Here is an 18,441-nt window from a genome sequence, read left to right as displayed (position 1 = left end):
TGAAATAATTATTTATTAATTTAAATATTTTTTTTCTAATAATAATATCCCTCGTTTGAGGTGAGGAAATAATTATTTATTAATTTAAATATTTTTTTTCTAATAATAATATCCCTCGTTTGAGGTGAGGTTTGAGGTGAGGATGGAACTTACCACCTTAGTTTTGACAATCACTTATATTTTAACTATATTTCTATCGAGAAAGTCACATTTCGACCTTTGATGTCAATGAATTTAAAAACGCACGTGACTAAAAAGGGAAAAAAATAAATTAAAAACTCACTCTTAAATCCCTTCTTTTGTGTACTTTCTCCGAAAATGAGGTTATGGAAGCCGACGCGGATATTTCCGGCGACTATAAATTATATTATTATTCTTCCGCAGTCTAATTTGAACGCACCCAAAATTTATTTATTCTTTTTTTTTTCTCTATTTTTCTCCTCAGTGTTCCGTTAGCTCTGTTATAAAAAAAGGGAAGATCCAACGCAGCCAACGACCACGAACAAATTTTCCAGCTCCAATTCTCTCTTTCTATCTCTCTCTCTCTCTCTCTCTCTCTCTCTCTAGATTTTCAGTGTACTCGGAGAAATGGGTGTTGTTTTTCGGGCTGAAGAGACCTTGGTGTTGGAGTTGGAGCAGCTCCGCCGCAAGCTCGTCGCGTGCGGCGGCATCCAGAGGAGGAAGGACGGCGACGAATATAGAAACCTCAAATCGAAGCCTATCGACGACGCCGAGGAGAAGATCGTGTGTGTAACTAGCGGCGCTTCCTTTCTAGGCGCCGCCCTCGTCAACGAACTCTTGCTTCACGGATACTCTGTTCGAGTCATTGTTGATAATCCTGGTAAGTAATCGAAGCTTCAAATCTTCAATTTTAACTTCAATTTCGAATATGAAGTTACGTATTCGATGAATCTTCATAAATGACATTCGATTGAGTCCGGTAGGGAGAGATTTCAATTGCTAAAACTCCGATTCCTTGTTTTGTGAATAAATGATTAATCGAGCTTATCATGAAAAAATCGATCACTAATCGAAGCCCTGAATTGCAGAGGATGTGAGCAAATTGGAAGAGACGATGAGCAACCGCCATGACGTGACGGTGGTTGCTGCGAAGCTTACAGATGTAGAGAGCTTAGTGGAAGCATTCGATGGCTGTCGTGGCGTTTTCCACACCTCTTCCTCCATCGATCCTTCTGGTCTTTCTGGTTACACGGTGAGTTTCTTTTCAATCGCATAATATAGCTTTGAATCTGTAGGCATTGCTATTTCATTGTCAAGATTCTTTTCAAGTTTTCTAAACAGAGATTTGGGGATTTGGACAGAAAATTATGAGCGAAGTGGAAATGAAGACCACTGAGAATGTGATGGAGGCGTGCACTAGAACAGAAACTGTACGAAATTGTGTGCTTACATCTTCTCTCCTGGCTTGCATCTGGCAGGATCAAGCCGGTGAAAGTGAAAGTGAAACCTCAAGAGTCGTTGACCATGGCTGCTGGAGCAGTTTACAGCTCTGCCAAGACAAAAAGGTCAGCCCCTTTTCTTCCTCTTCTATTGCTCAAACCATTATGAAACTCAATCAAACACTTGATGGCTTTAATTTTGACGTTGGGTGTATGAGGTGAATTCAAACAAAGTCTCACGTTAGTTAGAGACGAGCATGATCTATGATATATAAATACCGACAATTATTTTCATTGATATGATATCTTTCAGGTGAAACCAAAAGCAAAAGCAAAGTCATGAGATTATACTTAAAGTAGACAATATTATATCATTATATAGATACTTGGAGTATTTGATATACCATTGCCCTTAACATTTTAAACACAAAATTAGATCAAAATAATATTACAAAAATTTGAATCCGAAGCTATTTACGAAACCCAAAAATTTACCTACCAAGTTGGGATAAGGTTAAATTATGCAAAATACTCTTGACGCATGTAGTTAATTTTAACATTTTACAAAGTAAAATTGAAATAAACTACAAAAATTTGGGAGAAATTTTATGTTGATGGGTTTCTAACAAAGAAAGTTTGGTAAATGGATTGTGCAGCTATGGTATGCATTGGGGAAGCTGAAATCTGAAAAAGTAGCATGGAGAATGGCACAAGAAAGTGGCCTAAAACTGGCCACCATCTGTTCTGCTCTCATAACTGGTCCCAACTTTCATCGCAGAAATTCAACTCCAACCATGGCTTATCTCAAAGGTAGAAATTCAACACCAAAACAACAAACTTTATCATTCATATCCATTTATCAAGAACCAACTTTCATACTAAAATCAAAATCCTTCTCCATTAGGAGCTCGAGAGATGTACGCAAATGGTGTGCTAGCAACAGTGGAGGTGACCAAATTGGCCAAGGCTCATGTCTGTGTCTATGAAGGGATGAAGGAGAATGCTTCCGGCAGATACATTTGCTTTGATCGGGTGATCTCGACGGTCGGTGAGGCGGAGAAGTTGGCGGCGGAGATGGCCGTCCCCGTCACCACCATGCTCCAAACAACCCCTCCAACACACTCATCAATTCCATTTCAATTGTCAAATAAGAAGCTCTCTCATCTGATGTCTAGAACTGACCTTCCGCGTACTTGTTTAAATGAAAGTATATTTCTTTAAGAAAAAAATAAAGAAATAAATATATTAGTGAGATCTACTTATTCATCAAATCAAATATAATATAAGTCAACAATAGTATATCATAGAAATGAGCTTCTAAGCTTTATTGATTTAGAAAGTAAAATGTGTACTTTTTTTAATACTTTGTTTATATTGAAGAGGGTGCAAACTTCTAATCCCGTATTCTTGATTGTTTTTTTTTTAATCGACTTTATTGTTGATGTTACAAAATAGTCACTTTTAAAAATTACCAAAAAATATAGGGACTAAAATAAATTAAAATAAAAAATACAAAGACCAAAATAAGAAAGTATTATTTAAATATATATATATATATATATATATATATATATATATAAACAAAGGGCTATCAATGACCTAAATGCCAAGTAAAAAGAACGAAAAAAAGAAGTGTCTAGAGAAAATATTAATGTGTAATTAATACAATATGATTGGTGCCACTAAATGTCAAGGAAATTATTGAAAAAAAAAATATCGTGAAGGAAAGAAAAATAAAATTATTTGTAAATTAATTAATAACGGACTTTGAAAGAGTTGTCAATCAATGAGCCATAAGCTATATCGTGCAAAGTCTTAATTATTAAATAACTACTCTACACTTACATCACTGTAATCTGCTAAATTAATTAAGTGTGTAGGCTTAATTAAATTAACCCCTAAGAAAAAAGACAAGTCATTTAAAGAAAAAGAAAAAAGACACTCAACTTTAAGTTGTTGTAGAAAAAAAGTCACTAGTGAGAGTAAAAAAAAAACAAGCTAAAAAGACTAACATAGTTCGGAAAATAATTCAACAGTTTTACTTGAATTTTTATTCTAAAAATTAGAAATAAAATTTTAAGGGAAAATTGCAAATTTAGTCCTTATAAACTTTGATGATTACACTATGTTATCTATAGTCTTTAAAAATTTTCAAGTTAAATTTTTAATCACAGTTAACCAAATAATATTATAACATATTTATTGAATAAATGTTGATTGGTTTGGTACAACATAAATAATAAATTAAGAGTTTTGATTTACTGTTTAAAAAGAAGGTAATATATATTTTTTTTCTCCTCTAAGTCTTGATTGAAGCATGTGGTAGGTGGAGTAGAATTTAACATAAGGACAGTCTCTTCAAGATGACAATTTTCCTTCAATTCTCCGTAGAATTTAACTTAGTGATACGAGACCGTTTCAAATTGATTATGAAATAATTTTAATTGTTTTTTTAGGAAAATTGATTATATAATAATTTGGCAAACTCATTTTTCTCTATTATGTTGATTAGAAAATTTTGGTCATAGGCCTCTTCTGAGATTAGATTTCCAGAAATCCAATACTTCTGACAAAAATCTGTTTTTGTTTTTCTGCTTTACTATCTATGTATTTATTTACCTTGCATTTATTTCTAAATCTAAACCAAAATTTAAAAAAAAAAAAATTGTTTTAAAAAAGTTCTAATTTGTTGTTTTTTTTTTCTTTTTAAATTCGGCTAAAAGTTAAATTTGTTTTTAAGAAATGTTATTAACAAATAAAAAAAATTTGTGAGCAAAACAATATAATTTTCAAAAATAGAAAACTAAAAATGAAGGGTTATCAAATAAGTCTACAAATTATATTTTTTAACCCATGAAGGATTCCCTCGATTAAACTAGGTAGGATTGATTAATATAAGTGCTTCTAAAATTACTTTTTAAAAACGCATTTAAGTAATTCTACTTTATTTTTCCTAAACTTTTAACAAAATATATATATATATATATATATATATATATATATATTTTGTTGATTAGCTAAATCACAACAATTTAATATCAATTTATCAAATACTAAAACCTAAACTTTTATGTTTAAAATTAAAATTCACCAAACAGTAGTTTACTTCACTTTGCAGTCCATTTTTCTAAAAGCAAAGTTGACAACAATTATTTACGCATTTATACAGCAATCTCAAGCTAGATCGTTATAGTCTCTCCCAACAATTTCCTTTCAAATCTCAGGTGGTAGTTGCTAGAAAGAATTTTGAAAACCCTTAATTATTCTTTGACAATTGCACAAGAAGCTATATTCATCTTCTTCATTGGGGGTAGGTCACTTAATTAAATGTACAAAATTCAAAATTCTAGAGAAGAATATCAAACATATTAATATAATTGGAATATGAAAAGTATATTATAAGTTGAAATTAGTTTTGAAGATATATATATAACTTTAACTATATAGTGTGATGATTGAGTTGAAAGATAACTACTCCCTCTAATTAATAAGAAAAAAATAACCCAAGAGATGAGAGGATCAATAATTTGTGTTTTGACAACTAAATCTCTTTCTATATAAACTCATACTCAGTAATTATTATTCATTTATTTTTCATTAATGCTTTACTACTAGGTGTTTTAGTACCTAATTGCTTCAATTCTTTTTCTAAACTTTTCTCTTTTGTTAGAATTGTAGAGTTTGAATCATAAAATTAAAAAAATTAAAAGGTAAAATTGGTCAAAATTTAAATAGAAAATTAGTTCGTGGACATTTATAGGGTGTATCCATAATTATATTAAGAGCTCACGTCATAGTACTAGAAGGAAAAAAATTGATATTATGGTTTCTACGCTGAAATTTTAAAGAGGAGAAATACGTGCCATTTGAGTTTAAGGCTAATCGATCAAGAGATAAAATAAAGTTTTTTTTTCGGATGTGAGATGCAATTTTGAGGAACTGCATGAGAGTTATTTTGTCAATCTTGAACATTTTTTCACGGTAAAATATTAACCAAAAAGCTTTTAAATTTTTCAAACAGTCGATGCCCAAAATTTAATGGCCCAATCTCTTGCTCATACAATTGTTGAACTAAAAAAAACTATAACACGTCGAGATATATATATATATATATAACAATCCAATCCACGTTGGTTACATTACAATTGATTTGTAAAAAATTATACCAACCAAACTTCTAGGAATGGCCTTAACTATAATTGGTGGGCTGAATTTAATGCTTATAAATAAGAAGAACCAAAATAAAATTATTGTATATGTTACATTATTATATGTTGTTGCATGCCAAAATCTTAGGGGCCTGCCCTTTAGGTGTGGGGCAAATTTAGAATTAGATTATACTTCCAAGTCCAGCTTGCCTTTATGTTTCTTGGGTTCTTTTTCTCGGATTTGTGCTTACATTCTCGTGGAGTAGATTAGTGGGGTTAATTATTTGAAACGTATTCCCTCTCTAAGTCCTTTTCCTTCATGTTTTTGTAATGTATTATAATTACAATGATATCGCCGATATTTATTAATCATAATCTTAAGTTAATTATGACATATTATAGGTCTAGTATTTACGATTGGTGCACGTGATGAATTGACTATAGAGTAATTTGAGGGATAAAAATAATATTGAATAGAAATCATTATACATTAATCATCTTATTCATAATTATATAAATTTTTGTGCCTAGTGTTAATTAGAATTAATGTTTTGGATGGGGATTAAGAAGAAAAAATTATTTCCTATTATGCCCATTCAAATAAAATAATGTTCATATGAATTAGGAGTCAAAAAAAAAATGTTCATATAATATCATTTACGTGTGTGTATTTAGTGTAGCATTTGAAATTCAAATATTATTAAAGGTTTAACATTTAAAAATAATATTTCAATTATTTTTAGAAAAAATATAAGGTGGGAGATCGAACTCACAAATCTTGATTGAAGATGTATATCAATTACCGCTGAACTAGGTTCGCATTGACATGATATTTCAATTTTAAAATTAATGTAGATAGAGAAATGATAAAAAAAAGTGCAAACTAATATTAAATATATATATATATATATATATATTATAACCCTTACTAAATTGTAAAAAATACCGACACCGAAGTGATCGTTTTTAGGGACAAAACTTGAATTCTCTTTCATTTTTAGAATGAATTATCAAGGAGCTAAGTTTCACCTATATTAATTATATTGATTCATTTTAATTTAATGAATAACGTCAAATACTTCCACATTCCTTCGTTCAAATGTAGAAAAATATCTTAATTAAATCGAACAAATTTTTGACAAGCATGTCGTTTAACCTAACCAATATAATGAACAATATGGGTCCAAAGTTAAATTCGATATAGATTAGAAATAAAATGATAGAATAGGAAATGTTGTGTCATTGTTTTGTGTTATTTAATCACACTCATGTTGGGCTTGTCCCTTCATAATACCACATTGCATATATGTTGTCACTCTTCATATTTTATTTTGGTTGATTTCTTTCGTTCAATCACATGAGATTCAAGGATTAAAGATATATAATTTAACGATCGGATTGGCGTTAGGTTACGATTGAAATGAAATGATATATTTGACTTCACATTTCAACCAAAAGAAAAGTACAATTATTATACACCAATTATACCATATTGTCTCGTGAATGATCGTATTCATCAAAGGACAATTTGCTTTGTTTTTATTCCAATCTAATTTTTAAGAAATTTTAGGAATCGCTTTCATAAGGTTGTTTTTTATTTTTTTTTATTTTTTGCCGATTAAATGAAATAAAGTATTTTGATAGCATTTTTTTATAGGTTTAAAAAATATTTTCTTCTATTATTTATTAGAATATAAAATTTTAGAAGTGGATAAAAAATATCTTTTTAAAGGTATATTGTAAAAAAAAAAAAAAGCTTAAAAGAGGTATAGATAAAAGGAAGTTATTATCAAATATCGAAATACTAGAAAAGTGCTAATGATGAGTTAGGGGAGAAATCGTATTCCAAATAAATTAGTGGAAAAAGTATGTTTATATATATATTGGAAAAAAATGTGAAAACAAAATGAAAATAAAGATTATATATGTTGAAAAGTTATCACTTTTCAAAAGGAAAAAAAACGTATACTCTTAAAATTTGTAATTTAGACAATAAAAAAATAAGAGAGAAATAAACAAAACCTATTTATGGAAGAAGAAAAAGGAAATAAAATTGTTTATCAAATTGTTTGACTTATTTTTCATTTGCAGATTATTATTATTAGAGAAAATTTTTGGTCAATTCTAATGACTTTCCTAATCATTATTTCTATGTTGACATGTTCTCGAAAATGGTGACAAAGAAATACAACAAAATGAATAGATTGAATGGTAAAATTCTAAAATTTCTTCCACTCTTTCACAATTTTTTCCATAAGATAAATTTTTAGTATGAATTAAGAAAAGTTTCTTTCCTTAGTAATGAGAAACATAACATTGAGGTAATAAAAGAATTCGATAATTAAATATTAGATAATTTATTCATAATGTATAAAATAAATTAAAACATATAACAAAATACCACACCTGTAATTTTAAGAATTCATTATTGAATCATTCAAATTATTTGAATATGGTTTAAGTTTAACATCATTAATTTAAAACTCTAAATTAAAAAACATAGATGCCGGAGACATCATATCTCCAACAAATTGGGCATATGTTTGTTCCCTAATTTCTTTGAACATATCGAAGTCCAATTATTTCATTTCATGTCAACCTATCAATTGATTTTAACACTTATATTTTCGATCAAAAAGTTGTGATTTCGAATATTCGTTAGGTATCTTATAATTAATACGAGCATAACGAAGTGAAGATCGATGATTTAATCCTATACCTCCACCTCACAATTGTTGAGATTAAAAATGAAAGAAAAAAAAAGTTATCCTCTTACGGGTCTCATATAAGCACACAAAATTATAACTAACAAATACCAACCGTTGCATAACTCTATGGTATACTGGTATACTTTATTTTAGTTCTTACATCGATATTGATATTTTATTGATACTTTTTTAATTTTGACAATGAGCATCTTAATATAAATTTAATAGTTAAATATTAGTATGAAAATCTCCAGACAAATTATTAATTAACAAAATCTGACGTACAAAATTGAGTAAGAAAAAAAGTGGTTCAAAAAGCAAGGAGTCGGTTGGATGTGGGTGCACGTGCCGCGGCGTCCCCTCCGAGTGCAACACCATGAGCCATGCACACTAAAATATACAGACACATTATTTTATTATATAATTTATTTGTTAAATATATAATTTAACTCCTAATTCTTTTGAAATTTTTAAATTTCATTTAGTCTCTAATCTTTTAAAAGAAAATTATTCCATCCCTCACATTCTTACTATTACAAAATGTTAAAACTCATTGACAAGAAAATAATAGTAATGTGACGTGCAAATACGTTTTATAATTAGTTTGAACGATCACCATCCTAGAGATCAGGATTCAACTTCTATAAATAGGGAAGTAAGTCAAACCTATGCTCACAACACTCTACATTTTATATATTTTATACTCAACTACTCCACCAAGCCTGTGTGGCAAGAGCCACACCGGTCTTTAATACTATTTTGCAGGTCTCGTCGATCCTTTTTATTCTTGAAGATTGGTGCGACAAGAGCTGGTCTTTAATGCGAATTTGGCAGAATGTGAGGAGACCAAATTTCTGCATCAACAGGTATGATTGATGAGACTCATAATTTTATCCATCAAATTCTATATTTGAGGAACATGGGAGACAAAAAAAAGAAAGACTGATAATTAGTTAGAGTATTAAGGAAAATGATACTCTAAGTATCTTATAATATTGTTTGTTTTGTTTTTTGTTTCACAAAAAATGCTCATATTAAAGGAGATCATTGTTTTCACGTATATATTATAAGTACTCTCCTCCTTAATCAATCTAAGGCTATGTTTGTACATCTTAGCAACTCCAACTTGAGAGGAAGTACAAAATTGAAAATTTGAAAAGATTGAGGACTTGATATAAATATTAGTGCAAAAGTGTGCGTGGCATTTAAAAAGGAGAAAAGTGAAAGTGAAACTGTTTTTGAAGGGGAGAAGCAGTTCCCAATATTCGCTGTCAACTGCCATCGGTACTCATCAAACCCCAAAGATGCCTTTAATTTTAATTTTAATTTTAATTTCTTCTTCTTCTTCTTCTTCTTCTTCCCTCTCCATTTTTTTAATTCTCTCTCTGATCTCTCCATGAATCCACCAGTTTTTTAATGCATGCCTCGCCATATTATATTATAATCCCATCGTTTTTTTTTTTTTTATAAATCCAAGAAATGCTCACGCATTTATTTAATATATTATTCTCACTTCCTCGCACCACATTCCACATCTCTCCATATATTACTTAAATCACTGAGTTTATAAGAACCTCTGAATTATATTCAGAAAGTTAAAAAATCACTCCCAAGAAGAAGAAGAAGAACTACTACTCATAGTCATCGCAACAGTTGATCTGGAACGACGTCGCATTCCTCTGTTTTCCGGTGAGTTCGTTCGTTCTCGCTTTCTTTTAATTTAATTCTTGGGTTTCTCTTTTTCCTTTTTTCTTTAATATTCGGATGTGATTTCTGCTCTCATCTCTGTGGTCTGTGTTTCTGATGTTTATTATAATTTGAATAGCAAATGCAATTCAAATTGTAAGATTATTTCTGTTTTTTCTGCATTTTTTGAATTAATTGTGATATTGTTTGGATGTTGGAAACCACTCTAGAAATTATGGCCATCGGATTAATTTCTTTATCCTTTTTTCCCTATATTTTGACTTATTAAATCATTTATTTTCTTATTTTTCTCTACTTTTGGTATTTACTATCTAATAAACAACTTCATTCATAGACTTTTGGAACCCTTTTTTTTATTTATCCATAATAATAAATACAAATATATGGGGGTGGGGATTTGAACTCACGATCTTTTGGTCATGATCGTGAGCTGAGCTAAGTTCATTTGTTTAATTTCGAAAACCATTTTGAGACTTAAACTTATTTTGTGAGTGAAGTTATGTGTAGTTTATGAAATCGGAAAATTAATTCTGCTAATGGTTTGAACTAAATAAATTTAATTGTATATAGTTTTTATGTTTCATACTATGACTATATAATTTTATGGCAATTAAGAAATCATACCTCCAGTTAAAAGAAAAAAAAAATCCTACTTCCAATAAAAGTCATAGATTCTAACTTCCTCGAATAATATTTTGAAATATATATACACACTAAAAAATTCCTAATGAAAATATTGGATCAGATTCAAACTAGGGAGAAAAAACATTAAAATAGGGAGAAATCATTTGAAAGTATTTTGGGCTTTATTGGGTAACATTTGCGTTTGTTTTCCCTCTTTTTATAATAAACATAATTGGAATTGCGATTATTTTAGGTTCTCTAAAATTTTAAATAAAATTAATTTTTATATGAACAATACTTTTTAAAAATTAAATATTAAAAAAAATTATATATATATATATATATTTTTTTAATATTTACTATAATGATAAAATTATGTTTTGGAAAAAATTGGGAATGAGAATAAGAAGTTTGCTTTTTTATTGTTTTAGAATGAATGGATAAAAAATAAAAAATAAAAAAATAGGAATAATTACCAACCACTTATATTTTCTAAAAATTTAAAATATGAAAAAAAATAAGAAACATTTGCTAAATACCCTTTTTAATGTCATCCCTAACATGGAAACAATAATCTCAGTCAAATTATCGTGGAGGTCGCCAAATATATAATTTAAAAATTATTTTTCAAATTACTCTCCCTACTATTGACTGGTAGCTCAATTTTTTTTTAATTATATATATATATATGGCAGGATTATATTTCCAAGGATGATATAACAAATCAAAAGCATAGTACTTTTTCGTTTTATTTATAAATTGCCTCTCCCCTCTTTACTTTAAATATCTTTCATATATATAATTTTTCATTTCACTCTTTCAAGATCCTTAAGCAAAGTTGATTAATACTAATATTATTCTATCATCTTAGAAATAAATAAATAGCTTTATTTTTCTGAATCCTAGAGATATTCTCAGCATAGTTTAATCAAATATTAAACTATATGTTAGTTGATGGGCAGGGGAGTAATATTAAAAAAAAAAAGATAATATTATTAATTTAAAGACAAAAGAAATATAAATTTTGGTGGGGCATGTTGTTGGGGTATCCTAGTCATGGAGTTTGACCCCATAAAAATAAAAATCATGGCATGTGAATAAGAGCATCCTTCTTCTATTATTATTGTTCAATTTTTGCTTTGTTTCTTTGCTGCCCATAACAGACAAATCATACACTTTAATGCCATGTTATTTACCTCATCTTCAAAAACACATGGCCATGTCCTTTTTTTTTCCTTTCTCTTTTATTGTTTTGTTGCCTATTTTAGGGTTTAATAATCCGAACGACCACAAATTAAAGCTTAGTTTAGTGCATTTTGTAAAGCCATAAAAGAAAAATAAATTAAAAAAGAATAGTTTTTTTTCCAAGTACAAATTTTAGAAAATTTGTTAGGTATAGAAAAGGTTTTGGGGTGGCACTTGACTTCATAGTATAATCTGTCAGGTTCCAATTACATCAATATGTGAAAGCCATTAAGTTAGGTAATAACTCTGATTCATAAATAAAGGAATATATGTCCCATCAATATAATCTAGCTTAAAAAAAATATATTCATCAACATTTTAAATCTCTCTGTCATTAATATTTTTATAAGAAAAATATAATGAAATATACGTCGTCCAATTCCAACTAGTTTGGTTAGAACATGTTTTTAAGAACAAATATGTCATTTTTTGCTCTTAAATTTTCTTTTAAAGAACTTGTAATAGAAAACTTCTTTATTAAAACGCTACTTTCAAACAACTATTCAATCTCTCTCTTAATAAATTGCTTTAAATTTATAGGAGGAAAAATGTCAGGTTAGGGAGGAAAATTTCTAATTCTTCCAATTTTATAAGAAATTGGTATAAATTTCAAAATTTCTTACCGTTTTTTAATTCCTTTCCTAAATTTTTCGCCTATTTACTTCATCATGTTATCTAAGTCTATCCTTAGCTAATTTCAACATTCTAAAACTCTTTAAATAATAGGGACTAAAATAAAAATTTTTAAAAAAATACCTAAACACCTAAACTAATATTTACCATAAAATTAATATATATTATAAAAAATGTCACAATTGTCTTTTTTCTTTTTTCAAATATAGCATAATTGTTGACTTTGATTTGAATGATGTTATTTTTGTAAAATTTTAAACTTTATGTATATTTAATGTTATCTATATAATTTTCTCAAATTTTTAATCTCAAGAGCTAAATAACTAAATTATTACATAAAAAAGTGATATAAATTTTTAGGAATCAAAGTATGGGACCTAAAAAGTAGGTAAGAAAGCAAAAATAGGAATGAGACATGAAGTAATAATTATATTTACTAAATAACAAAAGGAGGAATATTTTTCATAAACTTAGGCTCTGATGTGAAGTGTGTGGTCTCACTCACATTCCCCATTTCATAGCCCACCTTTTTCATTCATGGAAATTTGTTATTAATAATTTTTTTTTTCCTTGCTTTGGTTTTAATGTGGTCACCACATTTCACTTCTTCAATTTCCAATTAATACCCATATTATCCTTTTACTCATTTTCATTTCTCTCTCTATCTTTTTCCTATTCAAGTGTTGGGGAAAAAGAAGATCATACATATGGGGCCTCTTTCTTTGAATTGGTGAGCTTTCTTTAACAAAGATTTGGTAATTTTGATCTAATGCTTCAAATTTATTTACTCTTATATACTATGGAGTAAAAATATATATATATATATATATATATATATATATATATATTTTAGAAGTACTAGGATATATAACATCATTTGCTACTAACAAACTCTAGAAACAAAGAAAAAGGAACTATATTCATTTATCTATTACACTATTAGGTCCATACATAAGTGACTCATTTACTTAATAACTTTAAACTATTTTCAGAATTTATAAATCGTTTTACCAAAAATACCTATATAGATATATATATCTATAGGAAAGAACTTTAGTTACTTTTTTACCTTGTACTAAGTTGAGTAAAATTGATGTCCTTTCTTTGTTCGCCATCCATTTGTCTTCAACTTTGTTAGCGATTATGGATGTTCTTTTAATTTAACATGATTGTTTTTTTGTAGGTGCTATTGCTTTTTTCTTTTTTTTTTTATAACTATATTGGATTCATTTTGACGTCGAGTTTGAACACTCTATTGCTCGGTAGTTAGAGTAAATTTTATTTACGGTTAAGTTATGTTGATGTTGACAACTTCGTGTGATTTATTATTTGGTTTGTAGATAATTTTGTAATTTAGTTTTGGTTAAAGTATTAGTTTGGTCCCTGAACTTTTCAACTTTGGTTCATTTTTTGTCCCTATATTTTCAAAAGGTTCGTTTTAGTCACTGTATTTCCAAAGTGTTCATTTTGGTCCATTTTGTCCCTTAATTTTATTTTTAATCACAATTTCAATACGGCAACAAAATTAATATATTTCTTAAATTGTAAACATTACTTTATACTAAATAATTTCTGTTAGATGTAAAATTTGTGTTAAAGAAAAATAAATAGGGACTAAATTATCACTTTTTACAAGTTCATGGACAAAAATGAACATTTTTAAAATACAGATACTAAAATGAATATTTTCAAAATACGAAAACTAAAATTAATCGATGCTGAAAATACAAGGACCAAAGTAATATTTTAACCTCTAGTTTTTAGTTTTTAGTTTTTAGCGTGTCTTGTGCTAACTTATCAATGGTAATTGACGTCTAAATTCAAACGGTACCTCTAATTTGTTGTTAAAAGAATGCATGTAAAAATGTATTAACCCACGCGCTGGGATCCCAAAGTCTGTTTTATTTTATCCCAAAACGGCATCTTTCGTAAATCTCTCACGCGCTGCCACGCTTTCCAAAAATGGAAACTCTCTCCTTTTACTCACCCAATCCAATTCCATTTTTTCTTCCCTTCCACACCCTCTTCCATTTTGGTTAAATTTATTTATTTTATAACCTCCAATTTTTAAAGATATTACCGGTACCCCCAACTAGTTCATGATATTTGAGTATAATTTTGTTTTTATTTAGTTATAGTAAAACTTAATTACGTTATTTATTCCTTATGATTTGGATTTATATATTTTCAATTTAATTTCTATAATTTCAAAAGTAAGAAAAATTCATAAAGACCAATTTGAATGTAAGCCCATGTAGTATAAGGACTAAATTGGTAATCTGCAACCTATTTTAACTTATAGCAAGTTTGGAATGTGTTTTTTTTATTATTATTATTATTTTAATTTTTATATATAGAAGTAGTGTAAGTGAAAACACTTTTGGAAGTCCTTTAGGTTAAACCAAAAATGCTTTTCACCCCAACTCACTTTTAGAAAATCTCTCTCTTCATGCAAATACACAGTCATTCTCATTCATATAATGAACAAAAGTGTATTAAATGAGAGAGAGAAAGTTTTCATTTCCTATACTTATAAATAATAAGGTCATAAATCCAGAAAATTTCCAAGGGAATTTATATGACTCCCCAAACTCCAAATTCCAAACAAACTGATAAATGAACAATACATTGATATTCAATTTCAGAGTATTCAATTTTCACTCCCCATTTTCTTCCTCCTAATTCTCTTGCAGTTGCAGCCTCTGAATCGGAACAAAAATCAAAATGGAACAAAACCCATCTCGCCCTTCGCCGGCGAGACCCACGCGGCGGCGCAGATTCGCCGTGGACGACGGCGCCGATCTAATCGACTGCTCCGGCAAGCATTGCCGGTCGTGCACCGCCGGCTTGATCGCCGACTGCGTCGCCGTCTGCTGCTGCCCCTGCTCTGTGGTCAGCTTCCTGGCTCTGGCTCTGGTCAAACTGCCGTGGATGGTCGGCCGGAGGACCCTGCAGCACGCCAGGAAGAAGTGGAAGATGAAATCCCTCCGCCGGAGAGGGGAAGTCGACGGCGGCCCTGCGGCAAACACAGGTGGCACTCCGGCGAACAGGGATGAAAAAATGCCGGAAATTTCGCCGGCGTTCGGCGGCGAACAAGCAGAGACAGGGAATTTGAGTGCGAGATTTGAAGCAGAGAGAATATGGTTGCAATTGTATCAGGTTGGTCAATTGGGTTTTGGAAGAGTTTCCTTCACTGGGAATTCAAGTCTCAATTAGCCCAAATTTAAGCCACTAATTTGTAAAGTTCCAAATTAGATCAATCATTAATTTAGTATTATATTATTGTATCTACTTAGCCTCTCAATTTATCATTGAGTTTAGAGAAATTAAATTAAATTAAAAAAAAAAAGGTTTCCCTAATAGTGAAATTAGAAGTGATGGAGGAGAAGATTTGGGTTAATTAATGAGGGGACATGAATTTCTATTTGGCAGCTGGGAATGGAATAGTAAGATCCTCAACTGAATACCATCTCTGCAGATCCACTATGTATTCACAGCAATAACTTCCTTTTCTGCCCTTTACTTCTAAACTAAATAATTTAATTCTCATTTTATTTTCTTCTTTGTCTTCCTTCTTTTTGGAAACCAAACAACCACTGCAAATTTAATTTTGGAAAAAAAAAAAGAAAAGAAAAGTGAGGGATGTGGTGAGGTTAGAATGTGTATCGGGTTTTTTTCTTATTTGAAGAGATTTGATGATGTGATGAGCATATTCCCTTCCCTTTCGCTCCAAATTGGTCTCATCCTTCAATCCATGGATTCAAATATTGGGGGATCCATGTGAATACACCTTGGCTTTTCCCCGAGTTGGCGTGTTGATTAAAGACTTCGACGGGTAGGAATCATAACCGCTAAGGCCGTGTTTTGTTTCGTAACGTTTTTGTTTATCATTTTCAATTAAGTATTTGGTAATTGTTTATTTTCTTGATCGTTTTTCATTTTCATTTTCAGAATTGTGTATAAATTTTGGAAATGACAAAGTTACGGGTTCATTTAATAACGCTCTCGTATCTAATCTTATAAAGAATTCTAAACATCTAGCAACTATTTATATTTCCTTGTTTCTCGTTGTTTTAGAAACATTTTCAAAATTATATAAATCTCAACTATTGGATGCAACAAAAATAAGCTAGTTTCTTGTCTATTATTCTTGTTTCCGATCTGTTTCAAAATATAAATAAAAGTATTGTTTTATCATTTTTGAATCCATGAACTGTGGACTATGTAATTCTATTTTTCTTTATTACAAAAGATCCAACAAAGACAAGAAATAAGAAAACTTCCAAATTTATTGTTTATTGTTTCTATTTTTATTTTTCTCAAAAACATAGATAGATAAAAGTATTATTTTATCAATTTTTATTTTGAAATACATTATAAATATCAAAAATTAAATACATGAAAATTTTGAAAAATTAAATGTCATATAGAATTTTTATCTTTTTTTAAGAACAATAAACAAGAAATTATTATTAAATATGTTTTGTTTCTTTTTTCAACCCAAAAAGAAAGGACGAGAAGTAAGAAAACAACTATAACATAGTTATATTTTTCTTAAATTAAAAAGATGGAGCAAGAAACAAGAAACATGAATATTATCAAACAAGTCGTAAATGTTTTGTTTCTAGATTCATTAGTTGTCCAATCATTGGTGATGACTTTCAAATCTCGTTTAATGATCATCTAATGGTTAGATAAGAAGCTCCCAATATTGAAGATTTAAAAATTTGTCACTAAAAATTTTTCTCTCTTAATGTCGATTATAAAAGAGTGTACTGTATTCACTTTGTTATGTATGTGACGTTGAATTACAGCTAAACAAGACCGACATTTACACATCTCTCATGCTTCACTAGCTTATTTCTCATTACTAGAAATCATTAGAATTTTATAATAATATTTTTGGAAAGTTTAATTAATTAATTCCTTATTTTGTTTAATTTATAACTATTAATTCCTTTAATAGTTATAGTTGTTTGAACTGAGTTGAATTTAAACGCTTATCAGGACAAGAAATAATTAACACAACCAACTAACTTGAATAATAAAGAGCCCAATTCCCAAAATGCTTAGTATTTTAAAAATTTTGTAGAAATTTTCAAGAAAAAGGCTCAAACCAAAGACTATTTCATCTTTCTAGAAATGAAAACAAATATATAATTTGTATCTTTGTTTTGCTTTACTTAAACATGGAATACTTGTAATTTATATATATACACACCTATCTCACTTTTTAATAATTTTCAAATTCTAATCGACTTAAATATAATTTAATTGGTTAAGGTACATATTTCCAACCAAAAATAATCGTGAGTTCAATTTTTAGTACAACAACATAGTTCAACTGATCAAGACTCATGTTTCGATAAACAAGTCATGAGTTCAAATTCATACTTCTAGAGGTTGCTATTTTACTAAAAAATAATTTAAAATTTCCAAACATATTTTTAGTTGATGATTTATTTATTCTGTTACTTTTATTAACATTACAACAATATTTATTGAATCATGTTAAACTAAAAATGTCTTGAAATTTTTTTTTAAAAAAAAGAAAAAGATAAATTTAAAAATTTAAGACTTTTTTTTAGGATGAAAATTCGAATACAATTCAACCACGTCAAATTGACTAAAAATCTATCTTTTCTTGTTCACGAAGGCTAAAATCAAAGACCATCATTCCATTTTTAAAACTACATTATTTTTAAAATAAATTTAAAAACCTACAATATTTTTAATTAAACTACAATATTTTTAAAATAAGTTTCATTTACAACAATATTTAAAAAAAAAACCGTCCAAATTGACTAAAAATCTATCTTTCTCTTGTCCAGGAAGGCTAAAATAAAATAAAAAAAGAAAAAAATTTAAAGATACAACATAAAATTATTATGAAATTAAGTCGCTGCTGCGTGGATAAACTTTTTTTTTTTAATAAATAAAATTATGGGGTTTTATTTTTTTTTTCCTTTTGTCTTT

The 18,441-nt window shown here is 28.8% G+C and overlaps 2 protein-coding genes across 4 annotated transcripts; both read left to right on the top strand.

Annotated features, from left to right (window-relative positions):
• Nucleotides 1–444: 444 nt before the first annotated feature.
• On the top strand, nt 445–2,804 carry LOC111006177 (cinnamoyl-CoA reductase-like SNL6). Its single transcript, XM_022277946.2, has 5 exons — nt 445–841; nt 1,050–1,213; nt 1,323–1,526; nt 2,057–2,210; nt 2,305–2,804. Exons 1-5 carry the CDS (start codon nt 589–591, stop codon nt 2,619–2,621), a joined length of 1,092 nt encoding a protein of 363 aa, XP_022133638.1. The 5' UTR covers nt 445–588; the 3' UTR covers nt 2,622–2,804.
• Nucleotides 2,805–9,463: 6,659 nt separating this feature from the next.
• On the top strand, nt 9,464–16,025 carry LOC111006530 (uncharacterized). Of its 3 annotated transcripts, XM_022278527.2 has the most exons (4): nt 9,464–9,540; nt 9,848–9,945; nt 13,147–13,195; nt 15,159–16,025. In XM_022278527.2, exon 4 carries the CDS (start codon nt 15,190–15,192, stop codon nt 15,679–15,681), a length of 492 nt encoding a protein of 163 aa, XP_022134219.1. In that variant the 5' UTR covers nt 9,464–9,540; nt 9,848–9,945; nt 13,147–13,195; nt 15,159–15,189; the 3' UTR covers nt 15,682–16,025. The 3 variants fall into 3 exon arrangements, with proteins under 3 accessions (XP_022134219.1, XP_022134220.1, XP_087979328.1); XM_022278528.2 differs by lacking the exon at nt 13,147–13,195; XM_088123202.1 differs by lacking the exon at nt 9,464–9,540 and having other exon boundaries at nt 9,610–9,945.
• Nucleotides 16,026–18,441: the final 2,416 nt, after the last annotated feature.

The sequence above is a fragment of the Momordica charantia genome, assembly GCF_013281855.1.
Source record: "Momordica charantia cultivar OHB3-1 chromosome 4 unlocalized genomic scaffold, Mcharantia_2.0 BLBB01000004.1, whole genome shotgun sequence".
NCBI classification, from domain to species: Eukaryota; Viridiplantae; Streptophyta; class Magnoliopsida; order Cucurbitales; family Cucurbitaceae; genus Momordica; species Momordica charantia.
Note: the sequence above shows the minus strand (reverse complement) of the source record. Positions and strands in the feature narration are given on the sequence as shown.